The sequence below is a fragment of the Ranitomeya variabilis genome, chromosome 4, assembly GCF_051348905.1.
Source record: "Ranitomeya variabilis isolate aRanVar5 chromosome 4, aRanVar5.hap1, whole genome shotgun sequence".
Classification (NCBI taxonomy): domain Eukaryota; kingdom Metazoa; phylum Chordata; class Amphibia; order Anura; family Dendrobatidae; genus Ranitomeya; species Ranitomeya variabilis.
The window spans coordinates 756,420,211-756,445,996 of record NC_135235.1 but is presented as its reverse complement, the minus strand read 5'-3'; the positions used below and the strand labels follow the sequence as shown (position 1 = coordinate 756,445,996).

The following is a 25,786-nucleotide window of genomic DNA, read 5'->3' as shown; positions in this document are numbered from 1 at the left end:
GCCCCATGCAAGCACCCCCCCCCCATTCTCCCCAGGCAGCCCCATGCAAGCACCCCCCCCCCCATTCTCCCCAGGCAGCCCCATGCAAGCACCACCCCCCCCATTCTCCCCAGGCAACCCCATGCAAGCACCACCCCCCCCCCATTCTCCCCAGGCAGCCCCATGCAAGCATCACCACCCCATTCTCCCCAGGCAGCCCCATGCAAGCAACATCACCCCATTCTCCCCAGGCAGACTCCCACTTACCTGATCTGTGACTTTAGAGAATGACCCCAAATCTTGCACAAAAATCCTCGAAATCCAGCCATGACACACAGCCTCCTCCTGTCTGCTCTGCTCTATGGAGGAAGAGGAAAATCCTGCACAAAATCCCGCCCTGACATCCACAGCTTCCTCGTGTCTGCTCTGTCTGTTTTATGGAGGAAGAGGCGCCGCCCCTTCCGGTCACATGGGCAGAGGTCCTTTAGCCGACTTGGATTCAGCCTCTACCATTCGGCCTCTAGCAGCCATATCTGTGGAGTGCGGCTCTGCAGGTGGAGGTATGTGGAGATTCCCCAGTACTGAGCGCAGCCGGGGACATTAACCCCTTCTGCACGGAGGAGACTCTTTTGGGGTTGTTGTTGCCCCTTTATAAGACCCATAACGTTGTTGTTCTGTTTCCTGTAATAGATACATACGAGCCAACTATGGAGGACAGGAAGTGAGGAGCGGAGTGTTCTCCTAGTACAGGGCCCCTTTCTTGGCCCCACACAGTGTAATGCCCCCATTATGCCCTGTAAGCAGGTTCTGCCCCACACCCAGCTGCCTCGGGCACTTTACCAGGAGCTGGTACCTCAGATTCTTCCCCGCACCCCTTTCCTTTGTTGGCGCCAAATCTGTTCTGCCTTTGGGGCTCCGGCCTTTATAATATCAGTAACTGCGCCATCAAGGTCTCCTGACCAGGTGCACCCTCTAGACTCTTCCCTCCGGAAACCCTCCCTCTTCCCATTGGTGTCACATGGTCCCGTCTGGACGGCAGATAGCAGTCTGTACAAATGCAGCACAGCCCGGAGGAGTCTTTTTTATGACTCTCCTTATTACACCCCTTATGGAATATATATGATGGCGCCCACACAGTATAATGTTTCCACAGTACTGGCATCTCTCGTAAAAAAGGGATTTTCACACTACCGCCATACCCCCACACACAGTATAATGTTCTCATAGTACCGCCATACCCCCACACACAGTATAATGTTCTCATAGTACCGCCATACCCCCACACACAGTATAATGTTCTCATAGTACCGCCATACCCCCCCACACAGTATAATGTTCTCATAGTACCGCCGTACCCCCACACACAGTGTAATGTTCTCATAGTACCGCCATACCACCACACAGTATAATGTTCCTACAATACCGCCATACCCCCACACAGTATAATCTTCTCATAGTACCGCCATACCCCCACACAGTATAATGTTCTCATAGTACCGCCATACCCCCACACACAGTATAATGTTCTCATAGTACCGCCATACCCCCCCACACGGTATAATGTTCTCATAGTACCGCCATACCCCCACACACAGTATAATGTTCTCATAGTACCGCCATACCCCCCCACACGGTATAATGTTCTCATAGTACCGCCATACCCCCACACAGTATAATGTTCTCATAGTACCGCCATACCCCCACACACAGTATAATGTTCTCATAGTACCGCCATACCCCCACACAGTATAATGTTCTCATAGTACTGCCATACCCCCACAAACAGTATAATGTTCTCATAGTACCGCCATACCCCCCACACAGTATAATGTTCTCATAGTACCGCCATACCCCCCCACACGGTATAATGTTCTCATAGTACCGCCATACCCCCACACAGTATAATGTAATCATAGTACCGCCATACCCACACACAGTATAATGTTCTCATAGTACCGCCATCCCCCACACAGTATAATGTTCTCATAGTACTGCCATACCCCCACAAACAGTATAATGTTCTCATAGTACCGCCATACCCCCCACACAGTATAATGTTCTCATAGTACCGCCATACCCCCCACACACAGTATAATGTTCTCATAGTACCGCCATACCCACACACAGTATAATGTTCTCATAGTACCGCCATACCCCCACACAGTATAATGTTCTCATAGTACCGCCATACCCCCACACAGTATAATCTCATAGTACCGCCATCCCCCACGCACAGTATAATGTTCTCATAGTACCGCCATACCCCCACACACAGTATAATGTTCTCATAGTACCGCCATACCCCCACACACAGTATAATGTTCTCATAGTACCGCCATACCCCCACACACAGTATAATGTTCTCATAGTACCGCCATACCCCCACACACAGTATAATGTTCTCATAGTACCGCCATACCCCCACACAGTATAATGTTCTCATAGTACCGCTATACCCCCACACAGTATAATGTTCTCATAGTACCGCCATACCCCCACACAGTATAATGTTCTCATAGTACCGCCATACCCCCACACAGTATAATGTTCTCATAGTACCGCCATACCCACACACAGTATAATGTTCTCATAGTACCGCCATAACCCCACACAGTATAATGTTCTCATAGTACTGCCATACCCCCACACACAGTATAATGTTCTCATAGTACCGCCATACCCCCACACAGTATGTTCTCATAGTACCGCCATACCCCCACACACAGTATAATGTTCCTACATTACCGCCATACAGTATAACGTTCTCATAGTACCACCATACCCCCACACACAGTATAATGTTTCCACAGTACTGGCATCTCTCGTAAAAAAGGTATTTTCACACTACTGCCGTACCCCCCCCCCCACACAGTATAATGTTCCTACAGTACCGCCATACCACCACACACAGTATAATGTTCTCATAGTACCTCCCTCCCACCACACAGTATAACGTTCTCATAGTACCACCATACCCCCACACACAGTATAATGTTCTCATAGTACCTCCCTCCCACCACACAGTATAACGTTCTCATAGTACCACCATACCCCCACACACAGTATAATGTTTCCACAGTACTGGCATCTCTCGTAAAAAAGGTATTTTCACACTACTGCCATACCCCCCCCCACACAGTATAATGTTCCTACAATTCCGCCATACCCCCACACACAGTATAATGTTCTCATAGTACCGCCATACCCCCACACACAGTATAATGTTCTCATAGTACCGCCATACCCCCACACAGTATAATGTTCTCATAGTACCGCCATACCCCCACACACATTAATGTTCCTACAGTACCGCCATACCCCCACACACAGTATAATGTTCCTACAGTACCGCCATACCCCCACACACAGTATAATGTTCTCACAGTACCGCCATACCCCCACACACAGTATAATGTTCTCATAGTACCGCCATACCCCCACACACAGTATAATGTTCCTACAGTACCGCCATACCCCCACACACAGTATAATGTTCTCATAGTACCACCATATCCCCACACACAGTATAATATTCATAGTACCGCCATACCCCCACACAGTATAATCTTATCATAGCACCGCCACCCCCCACTCACAGTATAATGTTCCTACAGTACCTCCATCCCACCACACACACAGTATCATCTCATAGTACCGCTGTTATGGACCTGGTGGTTAGGAACACTTGAAATGACCTGATAGATAAACCAGAAATATCGAGCAAGCTCTGGGAATGTGGGAACGTTACTGACCGCAACCCTGATCCTATCAACACACACTATAAGCAGCCGTGGAGCGTTCCTGACTCTGCCTAGACGCCTCTTCACAGCCTGAGAGCTACCGTGTTTCCCCGAATATAAGCCAGTGTCTTATATTCTTTTTACCCCCAAAAGTCCCACTATGGCCTATTTTCGGGGTATGGCTTATATTAGCCAAAAAAAAGGCGACTTTTTTTTTTTAACCAAAAAGTTAGTGCTCTGCACCATTATTGCCCCATAGCTGTGCCATACAGTGCTCTGCACCATTATTGCCCCATAGCTGTGCCATATAGTGCTCTGCACCATTATTGCCCCGTAGCAGTGCCATACAGTGCTCTGCACCATTATTGCCCCATAGCTGTGCCATACAGTGCTCTGCACCATTATTGCCCCATAGCTGTGCCATACAGTGCTCTGCACCGTTTATTATTGCCCCATAGCTGTGCCATACAGTGCTCTGCACCGTCCATTATTGCCCCATAGCTGTGCTGCTGCTGCAATAAAAATAATAAATGACATACTCACCTGTCTTGCTTGCAGCTCCTCAGCGTCCCGTCCCGGCGTCTCTCCGCACTGACTGATCAAGCAGAGGGCGCCGCGCACACTATATGCGTCATCGCGCCCTCTGACCTGCACAGTCAGTGAGGAGAGACGCCGGGAAGATGGCGCGACGCCCGGCGTGTGGAACGCGGACAGGTGAATATGTCATACTTACCTGCTCCCGGCGTCCCGCTCCTTCCCCCGGACAGCTGGTCTTCGGTGCCGCAGCCTCTTCCTCTGTCAGCAGTCACCGGCACCGCTGATTAGAGAAATGAATTATGCGGCTCCGCCCCTATGGGAGGTGGAGCAGCCTATTCATTTCTCTAATGAGCGGTCCCACGTGACCGCTCAGGGGAAGAGGCTGCGGCACCCGGAGATCGTGGGAGGGGGAGCGTCAGGATCGCCGGGACTAGGTAAGTATGCCTCGGCGCCCTCTCCCCCGCACACAGAAAGTTAACCCTGCACTCGGGGCCATTAGAGAGAGGACAGAGGGGACCGAGGCAGTCAAAAGGTACCATGGCTTATATTTTCCACGTGTTTCCCACTACGGCTTATTTTCGGGGTATGGCTTATATTAGCCGCCCCTTCTCTACCCCCCACTACGGCTTATTATCGGGGGTGGCTTATTTTCGGGGAAACACGGTAGCTACCCCTAGAGAGAAACAAAGCCTCACTTGCCTCAGAGAAATTTCCCCAAAGTAAAGGCAGCCCCCCCACAAATAATAACGGTGAGTTAAGGGGAAAACACAAACATAGAAATGAAAACAGGTTTTAGCAAATGAGGCCCGCTAATAACTAAATAGTCAGAAGATAGCAAGGGGACTGTGCGGTCAGTACAAAATACTACAAAATTATCCACGCAGAGAATACAAAAAGACCCTCACACCGACTCACGATGTGAGGGGCGCAACTCTGCACCCCAGAGCTTCCAGCTAGCAAGGAGATGGCATATAAGCAAGCTGGACTGAACTCATCATATACTAAGAAACATTTTCCAAAAGCAATGAGCAAAAATGAACTAGCATGAACTTAGCTTCTCCTGGAGGAGACAGGTCACAAGAGAAGTCCCAGAGAGATCTGAACCAATACTGAATACAACGACAGCTGGCAAGAATTAAAGGTCCAGGTGGAGTTAAATAGGCAGCCAGCATAGCAGAAAACGAGGCAGCTGGAGCCCAGCTACAGACCAGCCGTATCACTCAAAGCCACCAGAGGGAGCCCATGAACAGAACTCAACAAAGTACCACTCATGACCACAGGAGGGAGTCCGAGAACGGAATTCACAACATACCGCCATACTTCCACACACAGTATAATGTTCTCACAGTACCGCCATACCCCCACACACAGTATAATCTTCTCATAGTACCGCCATACCCCCACACACAGTATAATGTTCCTACAGTACCTCCATCCACCACACACAGTATAATCTTCTCATAGTACCGCCACCCCCCCACACACAGTATAATGTTCCTACAGTACCGCCATACCCCCACACACAGTATAATCTCCTAGTACCCCCATACCCCCACACACAGTATAATGTTCTCACAGTACCGCCATACTCCCACACAGCGTCGGACTGGAGTACCTTGGGCCCACCAGAGAAAAATCATTCTTGGGGCCCACCTTGCAGTTACAGTATATAGAAATAATACCAATTATGTTGCAAAATGATGTAATATCAGACGTAGTGTTTATTAACCTCTATACACTACACCACATGGGACACATCCTCTATATACTGCACAGCACAGGACACATCCTCTATATACTGCACCACACGGGACACATCCTCTATATACTGCACCACACGGGACACATCCTCTATATACTGCACCACATGGGACACATCCTCTATATACTGCACAGCACAGGACACATCCTCTATATACTGCACAGCACAGGACACATCCTCTATATACTGTACAGCACAGGACACATCCTCTATATACTGCACAGCACAGGACACATCCTCTATATACTGTACAGCACAGGACACATCCTCTATATACTGCACAGCACAGGAGGTCCTCTATATCCCACTGGCCATATTCCACTGCGTATTCCGTCTGTGTGTGTGTGTGTATACAGTATATATATATATATATATATATACACACAGCCCTCCAGACTCAGGCTTATAACTCTCCTTGATTCCTATTACCAGTACAGAACCCAACACTGTGGAATGGAATGTCATTTTACAGCACTGGCTCCAGTACTGATATGGACATAAAGAAGACAGAGCAGGACACAAGACTAATGCAGAGTTCGGCCTCATTCACACTTTCTTATTTTGGTCACCATTCAGCACTGGGATTTGTAAGAAAAAACTCAGAGCTGAACCCACACAGAATATAATAGAAAAATTCACATTTATTCTTCAAATTACTGACGAAAACATGTCAGTGCAGATGAGGCCTAATAAGCAGCTCACCGCACAGACCAGGAACTATATTTTATGGGTTCGCCCACACGAGCGTATGACATGGCCGAGAGCTATGTGATGTTGTATCGGATAGCACTAGGCCCAGTGTTCTACTATGGGATAATGCAGATGTGCAATTATGGCAGCAAGGTGCAAGTGTATCTGATATTCGGATGACACGTACCCATACAAGTCTATAGGTGCATGCAGTAGTATAACTAAGGATAGGGGTCAGAGGGTGCTGTTGGCCTGGGCCCCGCGCTCTGTGGAGCCCACCTGGAGCTACACTACATTGAACTATCGGTGTGCACAGCGTGCCATTACAGTTAAACTCTGCGACAGAGCGGGGAGAGTTTGAGTTGGACCAGTTCTTTTGTATGACAGAATTGATGGCCGTGTGAATGAACCCTAAACCTCACATGATTGAAGATGTAGAGAACCCTGTTCCTAAATGTGAATATCAAGAAAACAATGACATCCCATCTATAAAAACATGAATGATCATTATTAATAATGGAAACAGGGGCACTACTCACAATTCCGAGGCTGAGATCTCAAAATTGAACTCGCCCATTAGATTGTCTGGTGTCGGCTCACTATGGCAAGAAAAAGATAGAAGTGAGCAGAAAACAAAATACAGGTTAAGCTCCTGACATAATGACATTAGGCTTCCTATACAGGGCGGGCCATTTATATGGATACACATAAATAAAATGGGAATGGTTGGTGATATCAACTTCCGGTTCGTGGCACATTAGTATATGGGAGGGGACAAACTTTTCTCCCACTCTTGACACACTGATAGCAACACCGCAGAGGAAATGCTAGCACAGGCTTCCAGTATCCGTTGTTTCAGATGCTGCACATCTCGTATCTTCACAGCATAGACAATTGCCTTTAGATGACCCCAAAGATAACAGTCTAAAGGTACCTTCACACGAAGCGACGCTGCAGCGATAGCGACAGCGATGCCGATCGCTGCAGCGTCACTGTTTGATCGCTGGAGAGCTGTCACACAGACCGCTCTCCAGCGACCAACGATGCCGAGGTCCCCGGGTAACCAGGGTAAACATCGGGTTGCTAAGCGCAGGGCCGCGCTTAGTAACCCGATGTTTACCCTGGTTACCAGCGTAAAAGTAAAAAAAACAAACACTACATACTCACCTGCGCGTCCCCCAGCGTCTGCTTCCTGACACTGACTGAGCTCCGGCCCTAACAGCAGAGCGGTGACGTCACCGCTGTGCTTTCACTTTCACTTTAGGGCCGGCGCTCAGTCAATGTCAGGAAGCAGACGCTGGGGGACGCGCAGGTGAGCATGTACTGTTTGTTTTTTTTACTTTTACGCTGGTAACCAGGGTAAACATCGGGTTACTAAGCGCGGCCCTGCGCTTGGTAACCCGATGTTTACCCTGGTTACCAGTGTAAAACATCGCTGGTATCGTTGCTTTTGCTTTCAAACACAACGATACACAGCGATCGGACGACCAAATAAAGTTCTGAACTTTATTCAGCGACCAGCGACATCACAGCAGGATCCTGATCGCTGCTGCGTGTCAAACTAAACGATATCGCTAGCCAGGACGCTGCAACGTCACGGATCGCTAGCGATATCGTTTCAAAGTCGTTTCGTGTGAAGGTACCTTAAGGGGGTCAGCCAGGTCTGGAGTCCTTGGTGGCCATTCAACTGGCCCACGACAACCAATCCACTTTCCAGGACACTGTTCATGTAGGAATGCTCGGACCTGACACCCATAATGGGGTGGTGCAACATCTTGCTGGAAAAACTCAGGGAACGTGCCATATAAAGTGCATAACGAGGGCAACATATCATCATGTAGCAATTTCAGATATCCAGTGGCATTTAGGTTTCCATTGATGACGAATGGCCACACTATCTTTGTACCATCTCATATACCTCCCCATACAAAGATAGTGGGGCCATTCTTCATCCTCTTCTATGTTGGTGGAAAAACCTTCTCTCCTCCAGACGCAAAGAATGCCCCCTTGTGACCGTCACCTTCCTTGGTATAAACAGATCCTCAGCGAGATATTTGTATTGTCCCCTTATATACTTATACATGGTTATTAGATCGTCCCTCAGTCGTCTTTTTTCTAGACTAAATAATCCTAATTTTCCTACTATCTCTGGGTATTGTAGTTCCCCCATCCCCTTTATTAATTTTGTTAACCCTTTCACGATGGGGAAATTTTCCAGCTTTGAGCTCTAGTTTTGTGCTTCCTTTTTTTTTCCAAGAGCCATCATTTTTATTTTTATGTCCATATAGACCAGGGGTGGGCAATTAATTTTCCCAAGGGGCCACATGAGACCGTGGCTGCTGCGGAGGGCCGAACCAGTAGGCCAAAATTAATTCTGCTCAATTGTAATATCAATATATTATAATTATTATATTATTGATCATTTTATTAATATTAATTGTATCACCTAATATTGAGCAGAATTAAGTATGTTGACATCCCCCTATATATCATTTGAACATGAGCACAGCCCCTTCTGTATATCATATGAGCCCCACACAGCCTCCCCATATACACTGCATGCCACCCCCATAGCCTCCCCATGTGCAGCATGTCGCCCCCATAACCTCCCCATATACAGCACCATGTGCAGCATGTCACCCCCTTATGCAGCACCATGACACACCCCCATAGCCTCCCCATGCCCACCCAAATAGCCCATACACATGAGAAAAAAAAATGAACACAACATACTCACCTCGGTCCCGTCCCCTGGCGCTCTGCTTCTCTCCCTGCCTCCAGTGCGCTGACTCTTCGGGGTACACAGCTGACGCAATAAAGTGACGTCTTCGCATCAGCTGTTTCACACGCTGATTGTTGGAGGAATTGGCAGGAGGCTCCTCCTCCACCAAAGGAGTCAGCGGCGCAGCGCAGAGCCACAGATGGAGAGACAGCGAGCGGGCGGGCACTGTGTGGCCCATGGACCTCTGATTTCCAGCCCCACGGCTGTCTTGGTCCGTGGAACGGACTGAGACAGCCAGGGGCCAGATGTGGCTCGCGGGCCGCACTTTTCCCAGGTCTGATATTAGACATATGAGGGCTTGTTTTTGGCAGGGTGAGTTGGACTTTTGAATGACACCATTGATTTTTACACATAGTGTACTTGAAAAAGGGAAACATGTTCCAAGTTCAGTGAAATTGTGAAAAAAAAAAAGAAAAATCGGATTTTTGTTTTTAATTGAGCATTTTGTGATAAAAATGACCTTGCAATATCATTCGGCTCATCAGTATGATGACGGCAATACCAAACGTCCATTTTTTTTATTTTTTGAGTAGTGAAAAAAAAAACATAGAACATTGAGAAAAAAAAAGATTTTGTGTCACCTTATGAGACCAGTTACGTTTTTATTTTTCGGATGATGGAGCTGTGTGATAGCTTATTTTTTGCAGGGCTAGATAACGTTTTATTAGTACTAATAGATGGTGGCCCGATTCTAACGCATCCGGTGTTCTAGAATATGTATGTCCACGTAGTATATTGCCCAGCCACGTAGTATATTGCGCAGCCATGTAGTATATTGCCCAGTGACGTAGTATATTGGCCAGCCACGTAGTATATTGCCCAGTGACGTAGTATATTGCCCAGCCACGTAGTATATTGCCCAGTCACGTAGTATATTGCCCAGTCACGTAGTATATTGCCCAGTCACGTAGTATATTGCCCAGCCACATAGTATATTGCCCAGCTATGTAGTATATTGCCCAGCCACGTAGTATATTGCCCAGCCATGTAGTATATTGTGCAGCCACGTAGTATATTGCCCAGCCACGTAGTATATTGCCCAGCTATGTAGTATATTGCCCAGCTATGTAGTATATTGCCCAGTCACGTAGTATATTGCCCAGCTACATAGTATATTGCCCAGCTATGTAGTATATTGCCCAGCTATGTAGTATATTGCCCAGCTATGTAGTATATTGCGCAGCCATGTAGTATATTGCCCAGCCACGTAGTATATTGCCCAGCCATGTAGTATATTGTGCAGCCACGTAGTATATTGCCCAGCCACGTAGTGTATTGCCCAGCCATGTAGTATATTGCCCAGCCACGTAGTATATTGCCCAGCCATGTAGTATATTGCCCAGCCACGTAGTATATTGCCCAGCCATGTAGTATATTGTGCAGCCACGTAGTATATTGCCCAGCCACGTAGTGTATTGCCCAGCTATGTAGTATATTGCCCAGCTATGTAGTATATTGCCCAGCTATGTAGTATATTGCCCAGTCACGTAGTATATTGCCCAGCTACATAGTATATTGCCCAGCTATGTAGTATATTGCCCAGCTATGTAGTATATTGCCCAGCTATGTAGTATATTGCGCAGCCACGTAGTATATTGCCCAGCTACATAGTATATTGCCCAGTGACGTAGTATATTGCACAGTGACGTAGTATATACAGCAGAGCCACGCAGTATATTGCCCAGTAATGTAGTATATTGCACAGTGACGTAGTATATACAGCAGAGCCACGCAGTATATTGCCCAGTAATGTAGTATATTGCACAGTGACGTAGTATATACAGCAGAGCCACGCAGTATATTGCCCAGTAATGTAGTATATTGCCCAGTGACGTAGTATACAGCACAGAGCCACGTAGTATATTGCCCAGCCACGTAGTATATTGCCTTACTCACTGTGTCACGTCACCGGATTTCCTGAGGACCCCTTCCCCACTGTCACCTAATTTCTTGAGGGCCCCTGTGTGCCCCTTCCCCAGAGGTGAAATGGTGGGAGAGGTGACCCCACAGTAAATTAGGAGACAGTGGGGAAGGGGGACCACAGGAAATTAGAAATGTTCTATGGGAGCCCGGACCCCCACCTTGTGTCACCTTTAGATTGCAGGGGGGCCTCCCATAACTGTCTCAGTGGCTGTAGAACTATGCTGCAGGCTGCCTGCAGGCATATTTTACTTACACTAACACATTACATTAATCATCAAATGTCCGGACCCTCAGCTCCAGCCTCTCCGACTCCGACTATATGTATATGATATATCATATTGCAGTGCGCCTGTGCTGCTTGGGCAGGACAGCTGACCAATCACAGCACAGCTCATTGTCTGAGGTGTGCTGTGAGGTCACACAAAGAAAACTAATGCTGATTGGCTGCATGTCAGCCAATCAGCATTAGAAAACCATAGTCCACAGTTTGGATGATGAAGAGGAGGCGGAGTCTCATGCTATGGGTATGTGAATGCAACAAGAAACAGGTGACTGACTGGTGGTGGTGGGTCTGCTGAGCGGCGGGCCTGAGGAGCCTGTTGTGTGCGGTCAGTGCGTGCGGTGTGTCCGTGTGTGTGTCTCTGTCTCCTCTCTCAGCTCAGCCTCACAGTCAGCCAGCTGTTCCTCTGTTCTGACTGTGCTGGCTGGCTGAAAGGTCGGCATGCACACACTCGCACGCTGTGCACGGGCCGCTCTTATCAATTGTCGGCGTCGGCAGCAGACAGAAGCCAGTACTGCAAGCAGGCACTGAGCGGTGATGATTCATGTGATGTCATGTGAAGAAGGAGCTGCCGCGCAGCTGCACTTCTTCACAGGATCACATCATTTCTTCCTTACAGCCTGTGCGCCGGGCCCCGGCTATTCAATAAAGTGTGCACCGCTTGTTGCACGGTCAGCACACTATGCATGCAGCCTGGGCTGGGACAAATGAAGGAGGCAGGCAGGGCCTGGGGGCGGGGCCCACCGGAGGATTCTCCGGTGTCCCGGTGCCCCAGTCCGACACTGCTCCCACACATAGTATAATGTTCTCATAGTACCGCCATACCCCCACACACAGTATAATCTCCTAGTACCCCCATACCCCCACACACAGTATAATGTTCTCACAGTACCGCCATACCCCCACACACAGTATAATCTCCTAGTACCCCCATACCCCCACACACAGTATAATGTTCTCACAGTACCGCCATACTCCCACACATAGTATAATGTTCTCATAGTACCGCCATACCCCACACACATTATAATGTTATCACAGTACCGCCATACCCCACAGACAGTATTATGTTCCTACAGTACCTCCATCCCACCACACACAGTATAATGTTCTCACAGTACTGCCATACCCCCACACACAGTATTATGTTCCTACAGTACCGCCATACCCCCACACACAGTGTAATGTTCTCATAGTACCGCTATACCCCCACATACAGTATAAAGTTCCCACAGTACCATCATCCCTCCAAACTTAGTATTTTGTTCCCACAATAGTGGCTAACCACAGACACAGGGCAGCGGGATACTCTGCATCAGGCGGTTGCTGTTAAAGGGGATGTCACGGTGGCTGCGACCCGGTCCGTTGCCCTGGGACTCTCTGTAGAAGGGGAACCTGCTTTAAAGGGGAATTATGATAAAGTTTGTCGTGACGTTACCTGTGGTTTTCGGTCAGGGTGACCGGCTCTGCTTTAAAGGGGTCCTCTGGGGGATGTTGTTACAGCAATGATGGTGATGCTCCCCACAGGTGAAGCAGGGTCCACGGTGCTCCCAAGGTGTGTGGCAAAGATGGTGTATGCCAACGAATAAGTGGAGGACACAAGTTGTAAAGTCTTTACCTGGTTTACTGTTATTAGCAGGCCACAGTCCAGGATACCAGGCACGGGTGGTGGTGTGGGGCAGCCGGCTTGGAGGCAAAGGTGATCCCTCTCCCAGGGGAGGTCCATAAGCCTTTCCTACTTGTGCTAAGATGGCGAGGTCCCTGCTGCTTGTAGCTTGCTGGCAAGGAATCCTCTCTCTCCTGTCCTGGGCAGTTTGAGCCTTTTTATAGGGTCTCTACCACAACCCGAGCTCTTAGAGTACTGCTGTACCTCATGCTTGGTTGGTGTAGGCAGTTAACGTGTAGTCTAGTGCCCTCCGGTTCTGCTTCGTGTCTTAGAGTCCCACAAAAGCCTCAGGCTCCCGGTACCCATTTTCTGTGCGTTGGCTCTGAGGGTGCCCGGTCACAGTTCCCCTCTGAGTCCTGTTCTACTCCTGCGCTCCTTTCCTCTATGCTCCACTGCATGCAACAACCTTTTAGGTTCTCTCTCTTCCCTGGAGCCACAGCACAATCCTGGCTGCCAGCTCCAATGTCTGCTATCTCGACTTTCTTCTCCTTCTGTGTCTCTCTGACTGCCTAACTCCTCCTCCAGACCAGGATATATATTCATGTTTGAGGGAAGCTCCCCTGAATCCGGGTCCTGAGCTCCCCCCTCCTGGCCTGGATTCAAAATGTGTTGAATGCGTGTGCTTACCTGGTAAAGAGAATCCTCCTTGCCTCCACACATGACATCGCCCTCCCCGAAAGGAAGGCAACATCACTGCAACAACCTGTTACCTGGGGTGTTGCATTTCCACAGGACTGGCATCCCCCTCACACACAGTGTGTTCCCACAGTGCTCCCATCCCCCCACTTTCTAATGTTCCCACAGTACTGCCCCCTACATGCACAATATGGTACCATCCACCTCACTGACTACCTCCGACCACCGACAATTAATAACTACTCAGCCTCATTCTTGGTGCAAATACTAATGAACCCAGGATCTATGAGATATTTACCATATGATAGTTGGATAGGCAGGAGTGTATCATCCATAAAGGTAGCCCACTCGGTTGCTATGATGCCTATGAATTGACAGGGCTCGGTGGGGTGTGGTATTGGTCACCCTCTCCTTCCCATCATCACAATTTCAGTGATATCCACACTCCCATGACGGTGATACCGCTGAATAGATTAGTGAATCAGGGAGTGGAATCCACCATTCAGCCTTCACTTCTGAGTCTGAGACTCCATGCACTGCAGGCACAATGACGTCACTACATCACACCTGTAGTACGGAGCCTCAGTACTCACACCGCACAGACCAGAGCAGCGCACCTCAGGAACCGGGTTGTCTGAGTAGTGTGTGTGTTTTTTTTTCAAATATCAGGAATTGTGGGGGCATCAAATTAAGAGAAGAGCTGTTGGGACTCTCAGACTGAATGTGTGGCTGGTAGGGGCCATTATACTGGGGTTGTGGTGGACTGTAAATGCCTCCATACTGAGTGGGGGTTTTTATTTTGTGTAGCACGTTGTGGTGGCCATAATTAGAGATGAGCGAATCGCCAAACATAAATTCAGCACGAATATGGTACATTCGGATTCATGATCGATAACAGGAGCATTTTTCTTAAGATCAGAAAATGTCGATAACTTTCGGTAAAAGATATAATAGAAGCCGGCAATACATGTGCCGTATTTAGTAAAATCACAGCATCCAATGTGGGAGACAGGGGTTAAAATCCTGGCTCTGCCCTGTTGGACATAATGTACCAGCGTTGTTGCAGGTCTCGACCTACTCTCTGATGAGTCCACGGTAGAGATGACGTCACAGCACCGGAGAGATAAGACACAATACACCAGGGCTGTATCTGAAATATCTCTAGTTCTATTAGGCCATGTTCACATGTTAGCGAAACGGAGAAAAATAGAGTCAAAATGCCAATAATTGCAAAATTAGTAGAAACTTTATTACATAGTAAATACACACATAAAATCAATATTGTGCACACAGTGTGCACATAGCCGTGAGCAATACAATTCTAGTATGGCATCTATGAAGTGATAAAAGACAAAAACTCCAAGGCTAAGAGAGCAAACGGTGCACCTAGTCCATACATATGGGGGTCCTGTTGTACATATGGCTACTGCATGTGTTTAATATATCCAAACTAGGGCACACGTATAGGGTAGGGCGCTATATAGGATTGGTAAGTGGTAAGTATAAGGCAGGCTACAATAGGGACCAATGAACTGATTAATCACATAAAATAGTAACCAACACCTGCTGCTACCAGCCAAATGGAAACACTGGCCGAAACCTACAACCAATACAAGTACTAGCCAATAAGTAGTAACCTAAGTGCCAAAGTAAAGCAAATAGTACAGATATTTACCCATATGTCCTGGACCGGTGCGACCGCGCTCTCACCCCTACGCACGTTTCGGTGCGAGATCACCTTCTTCATGTTCACATGTTGCGGGTTTTACCGCGGATCCGCAGCGTTTCTGTAGCTGCGGGTCCGCAGCAGTTTCCATTGCGTTTACAGTTACATGTAAACCTATGGAAACCGCAATCCGCTGTGCACATGCTGCGGGAAAAAACGCGCAGAAACGCAGCGGTTTACATTCACTTGTCACTTCTTTGTGCAGAATTGCGGCGATTCTGCACACATAGGAATGCATTGATCCGCTTACTTCTCGCATGGGGCTGTGCCCACGTTGCGGAGAGTAAGCGGATCATGTGTGGATGGTACCCGGGGTGGAGGAGAGGAGACTCTCCCCCAGGCCCTGGGAACCATATTTGTGTGTAAAAAAAAAAAAAGAATTAAAATAAAAAATAATGTTATACTCACCTCTCAGCGCTGCACGCGGCCGTCCGGTCAGGGTTGCTGTGCGAGCAGGACCTGCGGTGACGTCGCGGTCACATGACCGTGACGTCACGAAGGGTCCTTCTCACACATCATCTTTGGAACCAGACCGCCGCGTGCAGCGCCGAGGAGATCGGGATGTCAGAGGGTGAGTATATAACTTTTTTTATTTTATTTTAACATTACTATTGATGCTGCATATTGCTGCATATGCAGCATCAATAGTATAGGCGGAAACCCGCAGCGGAAACCGCAAAACAAACCGCGATAAATCTGTAGGGATAACCGCAGCGGTTTTGCCCTGCAGATTTATCAAATCCGCTGCGGGAGAACCCGCAGAGGACCCCGCAAAGTGTGCACATACCCTTAAGCTTACACACACTTTTTATGCATTCTTGTGTCGGAGGCGGATCCTCCATATATGGGCTAAGCGTCGGAGTGTATTACTCCCTTGCCTCCCTATGGTTTCGCAAACATATTTTTACACAGTACATTATTCGTTATTTTACCAAGGACATTCCCTGCTACAATTAGTTCTTAGCAATCAGCAAATAACTGCACAATGAAGAATAGTGAATAACAACTTGTTTTTATGACCTTTTGTGACACAAAATGGAGGCAAGCAAGATAAAATGGATCCTGCTATAACACCAGTAGTGGTCCATAACACTATGGTGCCTACCTCAATAAACATGAGAGGGTCACGAGCAAAGAGAATCATGCCGGCTCAGACGTAGCCTGGATTAACAAGGTCCGTGTCAGATGTCGAGGAACCAGGACAATCTGGTGATACATGGGCTACAGGACCAAACCATACATGGACAAGGCAAGAGGGAATGGTCGCCAGTGAAGAGATTTGCAGAGGGCAGAAGCGGAGGAGTAGCGAGGACAGAGATGAATTAGTCGGGCAGCAGAGTTAAGGATGGACTGGAGAGGTGCAAGGGTTTTATCAGGGAGGCCACAGAAAAGGATGTTGAAGTAGTCGAAGCGCGAGATCACACATCCTGAATCCCATAGTCCAGTACCCATATACCCATCAAACATCCTCAATCCCATAGTTCCATGCCCATATACCCATCACACATCCTCCATCCCATAGTCTAGTGCTCATATACCCATCATACATATCCTCCATCCCATAGTCCGTGCCCATATACACATCATACATATCATCCATCCCATAGTCCAGTGCCCATATCCCTAGTCCAGTGCCCATATACAAATCATACACATCCTCCATCCCATAGCCCAGTGCCCATATACCCATCACACATCCTCCATCCCATAGTCCAGTGCCCATATACCCATCATACATATCCTCCATCCCATAGTTCAGTGCCCATATACCCATCACACATCCTCCATCCCATAGTCCAGTGCACATATACCCATCACACATCCTCCATCCCATAGTCCAGTGCCCATATACCCATCACACATCCTCCATCCCATAGTCCAGTGCCCATATACCCATCACACATCCTCCATCCCATAGTCCAGTGCCCATATACCCATCACACATCCTCCATCCCATAGTCCAGTGCCCATATACCCATCACACATCCCCCATCCCATAGTCCAGTGCCCATATACCCATCATACATATCCTCCATCCCATAGTCCCGTGCCCATATACCCATCATACATATCCTCCATCCCATAGCCCAGTGCCCAAATACCCATCACACATCCTCCATCCCATAGTCCAGTGCCCATATACCGATCATACATATCCTCCATCCCATAGTCCAGTGCCCATATACCCATCACACATCCTCCATCCCATAGTCCCGTGCCCATATACCCATCACACATCCTCCATCCCATAGTCCAGTGCCCATATACCCATCACACATCCTCCATCCCATAGTCCAGTGCCCATATACCCATCACACATCCTCCATCCCATAGTCTCGTGCCCATATACCCATCACACATCCTCCATCCAATAGTCCAGTGCCCATATTCCCATCATACATATCCTCCATCCCATAGTCCAGTGCCCATACACCCATCACACATCCCCATCCCATAGTCCAGTGCCCATATACCCATCATACATATCCTCCATCCCATAGTCCCGTGCCCATATACCCATCATACATATCCTCCATCCCATAGTCCAGTGCCCATATACCCATCACACATCCCCCATCCCATAGTCCAGTGCCCATATACCCATCATACATATCCTCCATCCCATAGTCCCGTGCCCATATACCCATCATACATATCCTCCATCCCAGCCCAGTGCCCATATACCCATCACACATCCTCCATCCCATAGTCCAGTGCCCATATACCCATCATACATATCCTCCATCCCATAGTCCAGTGCCCATATACCCATCACACATCCTCCATCCCATAGTCCAGTGCCCATATACCCATCACACATCCTCCATCCCATAGTCCAGTGCCCATATACCCATCACACATCCTCCATCCCATAGTCCAGTGCCCATATACCCATCACACATCCTCCATCCCATAGTCCAGTGCCCATATACCCATCACACATCCCCATCCCATAGTCCAGTGCCCATATACCCATCATACATATCCTCCATCCCATAGTCCCGTGCCCATATACCCATCATACATATCCTCCATCCCATAGCCCAGTGCCCAAATACCCATCACACATCCTCCATCCCATAGTCCAGTGCCCATATACCGATCATACATATCCTCCATCCCATAGTCCAGTGCCCATATACCCATCACACATCCTCCATCCCATAGTCCCGCGCCCATATACCCATCACACATCCTCCATCCCATAGTCCAGTGCCCATATACCCATCACACATCCTCCATCCCATAGTCCAGTGCCCATATACCCATCACACATCCTCCATCCCATAGTCTCGTGCCCATACACCCATCATACATCCTCCATCCAATAGTCCAGTGCCCATATACCCATCACACATCCTCCATCCAATAGTCCAGTGCCCATATACCCATCATACACATCCTCCATCCCATAGTGCTGTGCCCATATACCCATCACACATCCTCCAACCCATAGTCCAGTGCCCATATACCATCACACATCTTCCATCCCATAATCCAGTGCCCATATACCCATCACACATCCTCCATCCCATAGTCCAGTGCCCATATACCCATCACACATCCTCCATCCCATAGCCCAGTGCCCATATACCCATCACACATCCTCCAACCCATAGTCCAGTGCCCATATACCCATCACACATCCTCCATCCCATAGTGCCGTGCCCATATACCCATCATAAATATCCTCCATCCCATAGTCCAGTGCCCATATACCCATCATACACATCCTCCATCCCATAGTCCAGTGCCCATATACCCATCACACATCCTCCATCCCATAGTCCAGTGCCCATATACCCATCATACACATCCTCCATCCCATAGTCCAGTGCCCATATACCCATCACACATCCTCCATCCAACAGTCCAGTGCCCATATACCCATCATACACATCCTCCATCCCATAGTCCTGTGCCCATATACCCATCACACATCCTCCATCCCATAGTCCAGTGCCCATATACCCATCACACATCCTCCATCCCATAGTCCAGTGCCCATATACCCATCACACATCCTCCAACCCATAGTCCAGTGCCCATATACCCATCACACATCCTCCATCCCATAGTCCCGTGCCCATATACCCATCATAAATATCCTCCATCCCATAGTCCAGTGCCCATATACCCATCATACACATCCTCCATCCCATAGTCCAGTGCCCATATACCCATCACACATCCTCCATCCCATAGTCCAGTGCCCATATACCCATCATACACATCCTCCATCCCATAGTCCAGTGCCCATATACCCATCACACATCCTCCATCCCATAGTCCAGTGCCCATATACCCATCATACACATCCTCCATCCCATAGTCCAGTGCCCATATACCCATCACACATCCTCCATCCAACAGTCCAGTGCCCATATACCCATCATACACATCCTCCATCCCATAGTCCTGTGCCCATATACCCATCACACATCCTCCATCCCATAGTCCAGTGCCCATATACCCATCACACATCCTCCATCCCATAGTCCAGTGCCCATATACCCATCACACATCCTCCATCCCATAGTCCAGTGCCCATATACCCATCACACATCCTCCATCCCATAGTCCCATGCCCATATACCCATCACACATCCTCCATCCCATAGACCAGTGCCCATATACCCATCACACATCCTCCATCCCATAGTCCAGTGCCCATATACCCATCACACATCCTCCATCCCATAGCCCTGTGCCCATATACCCATCACACATCCTCCATCCCATAGTCCCGTGCCCATATACCCATCATACATCCTCCATCCCATAGTCCCGTGCCCATATACCCATCATACACATCCTCCATCCCATAGCCCCGAGCTGGGTGGCGCTGAGCAGGGAGTTCCTGGAGATGTGCTGTTATGTAACCTGGCAGTGCGGCTCTGTGTGCGGCCGCTGATGATGCGATTTTCTACGCTGGTAACAATAGAGCGTGGCAGTAATAGAGGAGGGGGATTCATTTCTGTCATGTGCTCTCTGCTCCTTTCTGGGGGGCAGACAATGGCTGGAGCTTATGTTACCAGGGATGCGAGATTTCTCCCACCCGGTCACTGTCTGCTGAGGTGTTGTGGAGCGGGAAAACTGCTGCTCATAGCAACCAATCACTGCTCAGCTTCTTTTATACAGCTCTGGTGAAATGAAAGATGCTTAGTGATTGGTTGCTATGTGGAATGGGCGTGGCTTGACACACACACACATACACACATACATACTATATACATGCATATGTGACACCCGGGAGACCGAGGTACCCAGCACCAGATCAATGAGGTCCGTCTCTTGAGGGGGATGTCACTAGTGGCTTGACCCGGTGCTGTGGCCTCAGGCGATGCACAGTGTAAGGGATATCATGAAGGAACAGACACTTACTTGGTCAGCAGCAGGTCTTCTCAGCTGTGATGACCCCGATCCTGGATCGACGGCTATTGTCCAAATGAAAGACTGAGGCGCTGAAACGTTTAACCAATTTACTTCAACAAAAAGGGATTTGCTACCAATACTGTCACCGGAGTCTGTATAAGAACCCTGAATTACTTTGACCCTGCCAGGATTTCCACCTCTTATTATGCGCAGTTTCTGTATGGTCCTGCTGCTGTTTGTGAACTGGCTGCCGCCCCAATCTGTCTCTTCTGTGCTCTGGTTCGACGGACAACCCGAGTCCTTTTTGTCGGCTTGCCCCCTCTGGGAGTACTGCTGAACTCTGTGTCTGTTGCTGCGTCTTACCCTGGTGAAGCCGATATCACCTCACTTCCTTCCGGTTGCTGTATTATGTATAATGAATATAGCCACGGATCCGGTATCCGTCTCTGCGCCTATTCTGGGTAGTTATTGCTACCCGGTTCTCACAATGTCTTTTTCTCTATTCCTCTTTTTCTACTATGGGTATTACGGGCCTATAATTCGTCATAGGGCTGTTAGGAGTCCAGTTATACGACCTCTCACTTTCAGCTCCTCAGCCCAACTGCCAATCTTTTTCTCAGACCAGAATAGATCAAGGGGAGTCTCTGGAGCTCCCCCTTCTGGCCGGAGATGGTAATGCAGTCTTGCTATTTTAATATTTGTATTTGGTGTCAATAACTATTTTTGTGGCAAATACCCCTAGGGGCGCCACATTCCCCCTTAGTTAAGAACAGTACTCCGGGACTGTGGGATGATAACATTTTGAAATAACAATTGATATGTACAGAGTCTTAAAAATGAAAAGTTACAAAAACCACTCAAAGAAACAAAAAAAAATGGAATTCTGTAAAAAGTCACTTCAAATAGCGTCCATTAATACAGTTCTATCCTTGAAGGTACTAGGAAGCAAAGTTCACAAAGCAGTCTTTCCGGAGCTTTGATTTAGTGTTTCCGGGCTGATAAAAAGTTCAAGAATATGCAAGAAGTTCATACAGGTTAGTCTCCGTAGGTACTGGGCTTAAACGTTACAGAACGATAACAATGACTGTAGTCTTATAGTTGGTAATCCGCATACCTGGCCGGTAATTGACCCTGGGTACTACGCTGGGATCTACGTAATAGCGGTGTCTCTTTATGTGGTGTACTACTGTCTACTGCGGATATAGTATCTGCCCTCTCTGCTAAAGATAATTCCACCACTATGGGGTTGGCAAGTCCACCGTGAATGGGATCACTCTGATCAGGAATCTGTTCTTCCTGACCTGGAACCTCTTGTAGTTCGGGGTCAGCCTCTTCCTGTCTTGGGACTTCTAATATTGGGTTCGGTGTTGGATAAAAGGCCACCATGGGAACCACTACTGCACCATGGTATGTTAGTAGGGTTTTGGGATTGTCTCCTATACAGGTGTGATACATTTCCTCCTCTTTTTCCTTTGCTGGTTGAACCTGTATAGGTTGAATAACTTCTGATTCTGGTTGGACAACTTCTGGCTCTTTCAACGTTTCCGGACATAATTTAAGATTGTCTCTTGACACTAGTACAGATGATAAACCTCCGTTTTTGCTAATGAGACACATTTTAGGATTATCCATTCTTGTTGGTAAAACTGTGTAGGGTACGGCTTCCCATTGATTATCCAGTTTATTGGTTCGACGATTCCTCTTGAGTACTTGGTCACCCGGTCTTAATGGAGTCGCTAGAGCATTCTGGTTGAAAGTTCGCTCTTGTCTTTCTCTGGTTTGCTTGAGGCTTCTTTCCACACTCTCTTGCACTTGGCGATACTGCTTTTGCCGTACGACATCCCAATTGGAGTCTTGAACTTCTGCGTCTGGTTTCAGTATTCCCATTTCTAGATCGATTGGTAATTGGCCGGGTCTTGCACGCATAAGATAAGCTGGGGTGCAGTTGGTAGAGCTCACCGGGACATGATTATACAGATCCACCAAGTCAGGCAATTTCTCTGGCCATTGATTCCTTTCCGTTTCAGGTAAAGTCTTTAGTAGGTCTATCACAATATGGTTCATCTTCTCACATAAGCCGTTTGTTTGCGGATGATAGGCAGTCGTCCGGATCTTTTTGCAACCATACATATTACAGAATTCTCTGAAGATCTCTGATTCAAAGGCTGTACCCTGGTCAGTGAGAACCTGTTCCGGATATCCATGGGGTCTACAAAAGTACGTTTGGAACGCTTTGGCTGCTGTTTTTGCAGTCAGATCTTTTACAGGTACTACTACCAAGAAGCGCGAATAATGGTCCACGATGGTCAAGGCATAGACGTAACCGGACCGGCTCGGTGTCAACTTCACGTGGTCCATGGCTACCAGTTCAAGTGGTTGTTTGGTGATTATGGGCTGCAGTGGTGCTCTTTGGCTCTTTTGATCGTTCCTTCTGAGGTTGTTTAGGCACGATAATCTGCCAAACCAATTCATGTGTTTTCGGATTGGTGTATCTTCTACAGAGTTTCCCTTGATACAGGAACATTTTGCCTCTCTCTTTCCAGAGTTGATGCGTCTCTTCTGGGGCATCCTCATCGGGATATGCACTTTGCTCAATCAATAGTTCCTTCACTATCTTCACAGCCGGATTGCTATCTTGGGTGTCAGCCCATCTATGGTGTGCTAACGGATTAAAATTCACTTCTTGTTGTTTCTGACAGGTATTTGACTGACGATGTTTTGCCTTGGGCTGATGAAAGGCTGGTAGTTCAATTTCTTCAAGCTCCCCCGTTTCTTCTTCTACATCTCTCAAGTGTGGCATCCGGGATAGGGCATCGGCATTTCCATTCTTGCGACCTGCTCGATACTTGATCACGAAGTTGTAATTAGATAACCGGGCTATCCATCGCTGTTCTAACGCACCTAATTTAGCCGTGTCTAGGTGGGTCAATGGATTGTTGTCAGTATAGACAATAAATTCTGCACCGGTCAAATAGTGTTTGAAACGTTCAGTCACAGCCCAAACTACTGCCTGCCAGTAGCTCCAATTTGAAGGAACTATAATTTTCAAAATTTCTTTCAGTAGGCCGGAGTTTTCTACTTGCAAAGGCGATGACTTTCTCCCGACCTTCTTGCTTTTGTGACAGCACCACTCCCAATCCCACATTACTGTCATCGGTGTAGAGGATGAAAGGTTGATGGTAATCCGGGTACGCCAGAACTTCTTCTCCGGTTAGTGCCTTCTTTAGTTGTTCAAAGGAGTCTTCTCTTTCGTCGTTCCACTGAAAAGGAGGGTTTCGGTTTGAAGGTTTCTTCGTCTGCCCTATCAAAGTATCTTGCAAGGGCGCTGCCAATTTGGTAAATCCTTTTATAAATCTACGATAGTAACCCACTAATCCCAAGAATTGCCTCACTTCTTTTGCATTGGTAGGTCTTGGCCAATCCCTTATGGCAGTTATTTTCTCGGGATCCGGTGCTACTCCCTCCGAACTCACGATGTGCCCTAAGTATTGTACCTTTGGCTTGAGAAGGTGACATTTGGATGGTTTGATTTTCATACCATACTTGGATAAGGCTTCGAACACCTCTGCCAGGTCTGTTAAGTGCTGTTCGTATGTCTTTGAGTAGACGATCACATCATCTAGGTACAGGAGGACGGTCTCGAAGTTCTTGTGTCCGAGGCAACATTCCAACAGTCGCTGGAAAGTACCGGATGCGTTGCAGAGTCCGAACGGCATGCGATTAAATTCGCTTAAACCCATTGGTGTGGTGAATGCCGTTTTTTCTTTATCTCTCTCAGCCACAGGGACTTGCCAATACCCGCTTGTTAAGTCTAAGGTGGAAAAATAAATAGCAGATTTTAAAGCAGTCAAGGACTCTTCTATCCTAGGCAAGGGATAGGCGTCTTTATGGGTGATGTTATTAATCCGCCGGTAGTCTACGCACATTCTCATGGTTCCGTCCTTTTTTTTGACAATCACCAGAGGGGCCGCCCAGGGGCTACAACTATCTCTTATTACACCGGCCTGTTTCATCTCTCTCAGCATGTCCTTCGCGCATTGATAGTGAGCGGGCGGTATGGGCCTATATCTTTCTTTTATCGGGGGATGGTCACCGGTGGGGATTGTATGTTCCACCCCTTCTATCCGTCCGAAGTCCAATGGGTGTTTACTGAAGACCTGTTCATATTCCGTCACTAATCTATATACCCCTTGTCTTTGATGGGTAGGTGTTGAATCTACACCCACGTCTAGCTGTTGGCACCAATCCTCCGATTCTCCATCTGAGCCGTTATTTTCCACCTGACAGGTCGATTCTAAAGGCTCAACGGTTGTGATGGCATTGTTGTCAACAGTATATAACTTTGCCACTGTAGCGTACCTTGGCAAAGTGACCTCTTCCTCTCCACAGTTCAAAAGTCGTACCGGCACCCGTCCCCGGCGTACCTCGACCACCCCTCGTGCCGTGAGTATAGTGGGCCTGCTGTCGGTGTACGCTGGTTCTATTAAGGCTTGATAGTCTCGTCCTTTAGTACCAATGGCCGCTCTACACCATACCAGCATTTCTGTTTTTGGTGGGATTACAATAGACGTTGGATCACTCACCCTCACACTGCCGATTTCTCCACCTGCAACTTCTATCTGTTGCCTTAACATTAATACTTTTATTTCCCTCCAGAGAACTCTCTGCTGGCAGGATCGGGCAGTTTCA

At 48.0% G+C, this 25,786-nt stretch overlaps 1 protein-coding gene across 3 annotated transcripts in view; it reads left to right on the top strand.

Annotated features, from left to right (window-relative positions):
• The first annotated feature begins 284 nt into the window (after positions 1 to 284).
• Positions 285 to 25,786, top strand: part of LOC143766825 (uncharacterized) — a 159,717-nt gene continuing 134,215 nt past the window's right edge. For 2 of the 3 annotated variants that reach the window (XM_077254802.1, XM_077254801.1), the window contains exon 1: positions 466 to 539. Coding sequence is in view for 1 of the 3 variants with exons in the window: in XM_077254803.1 (XP_077110918.1) it covers positions 307 to 539 (233 nt within the window). In the remaining 2 variants the exon portion in view is untranslated. Of the gene's footprint in view, positions 540 to 25,786 lie in introns of all 3 variants that reach the window. The other variant, XM_077254803.1, reaches the window with a different exon arrangement.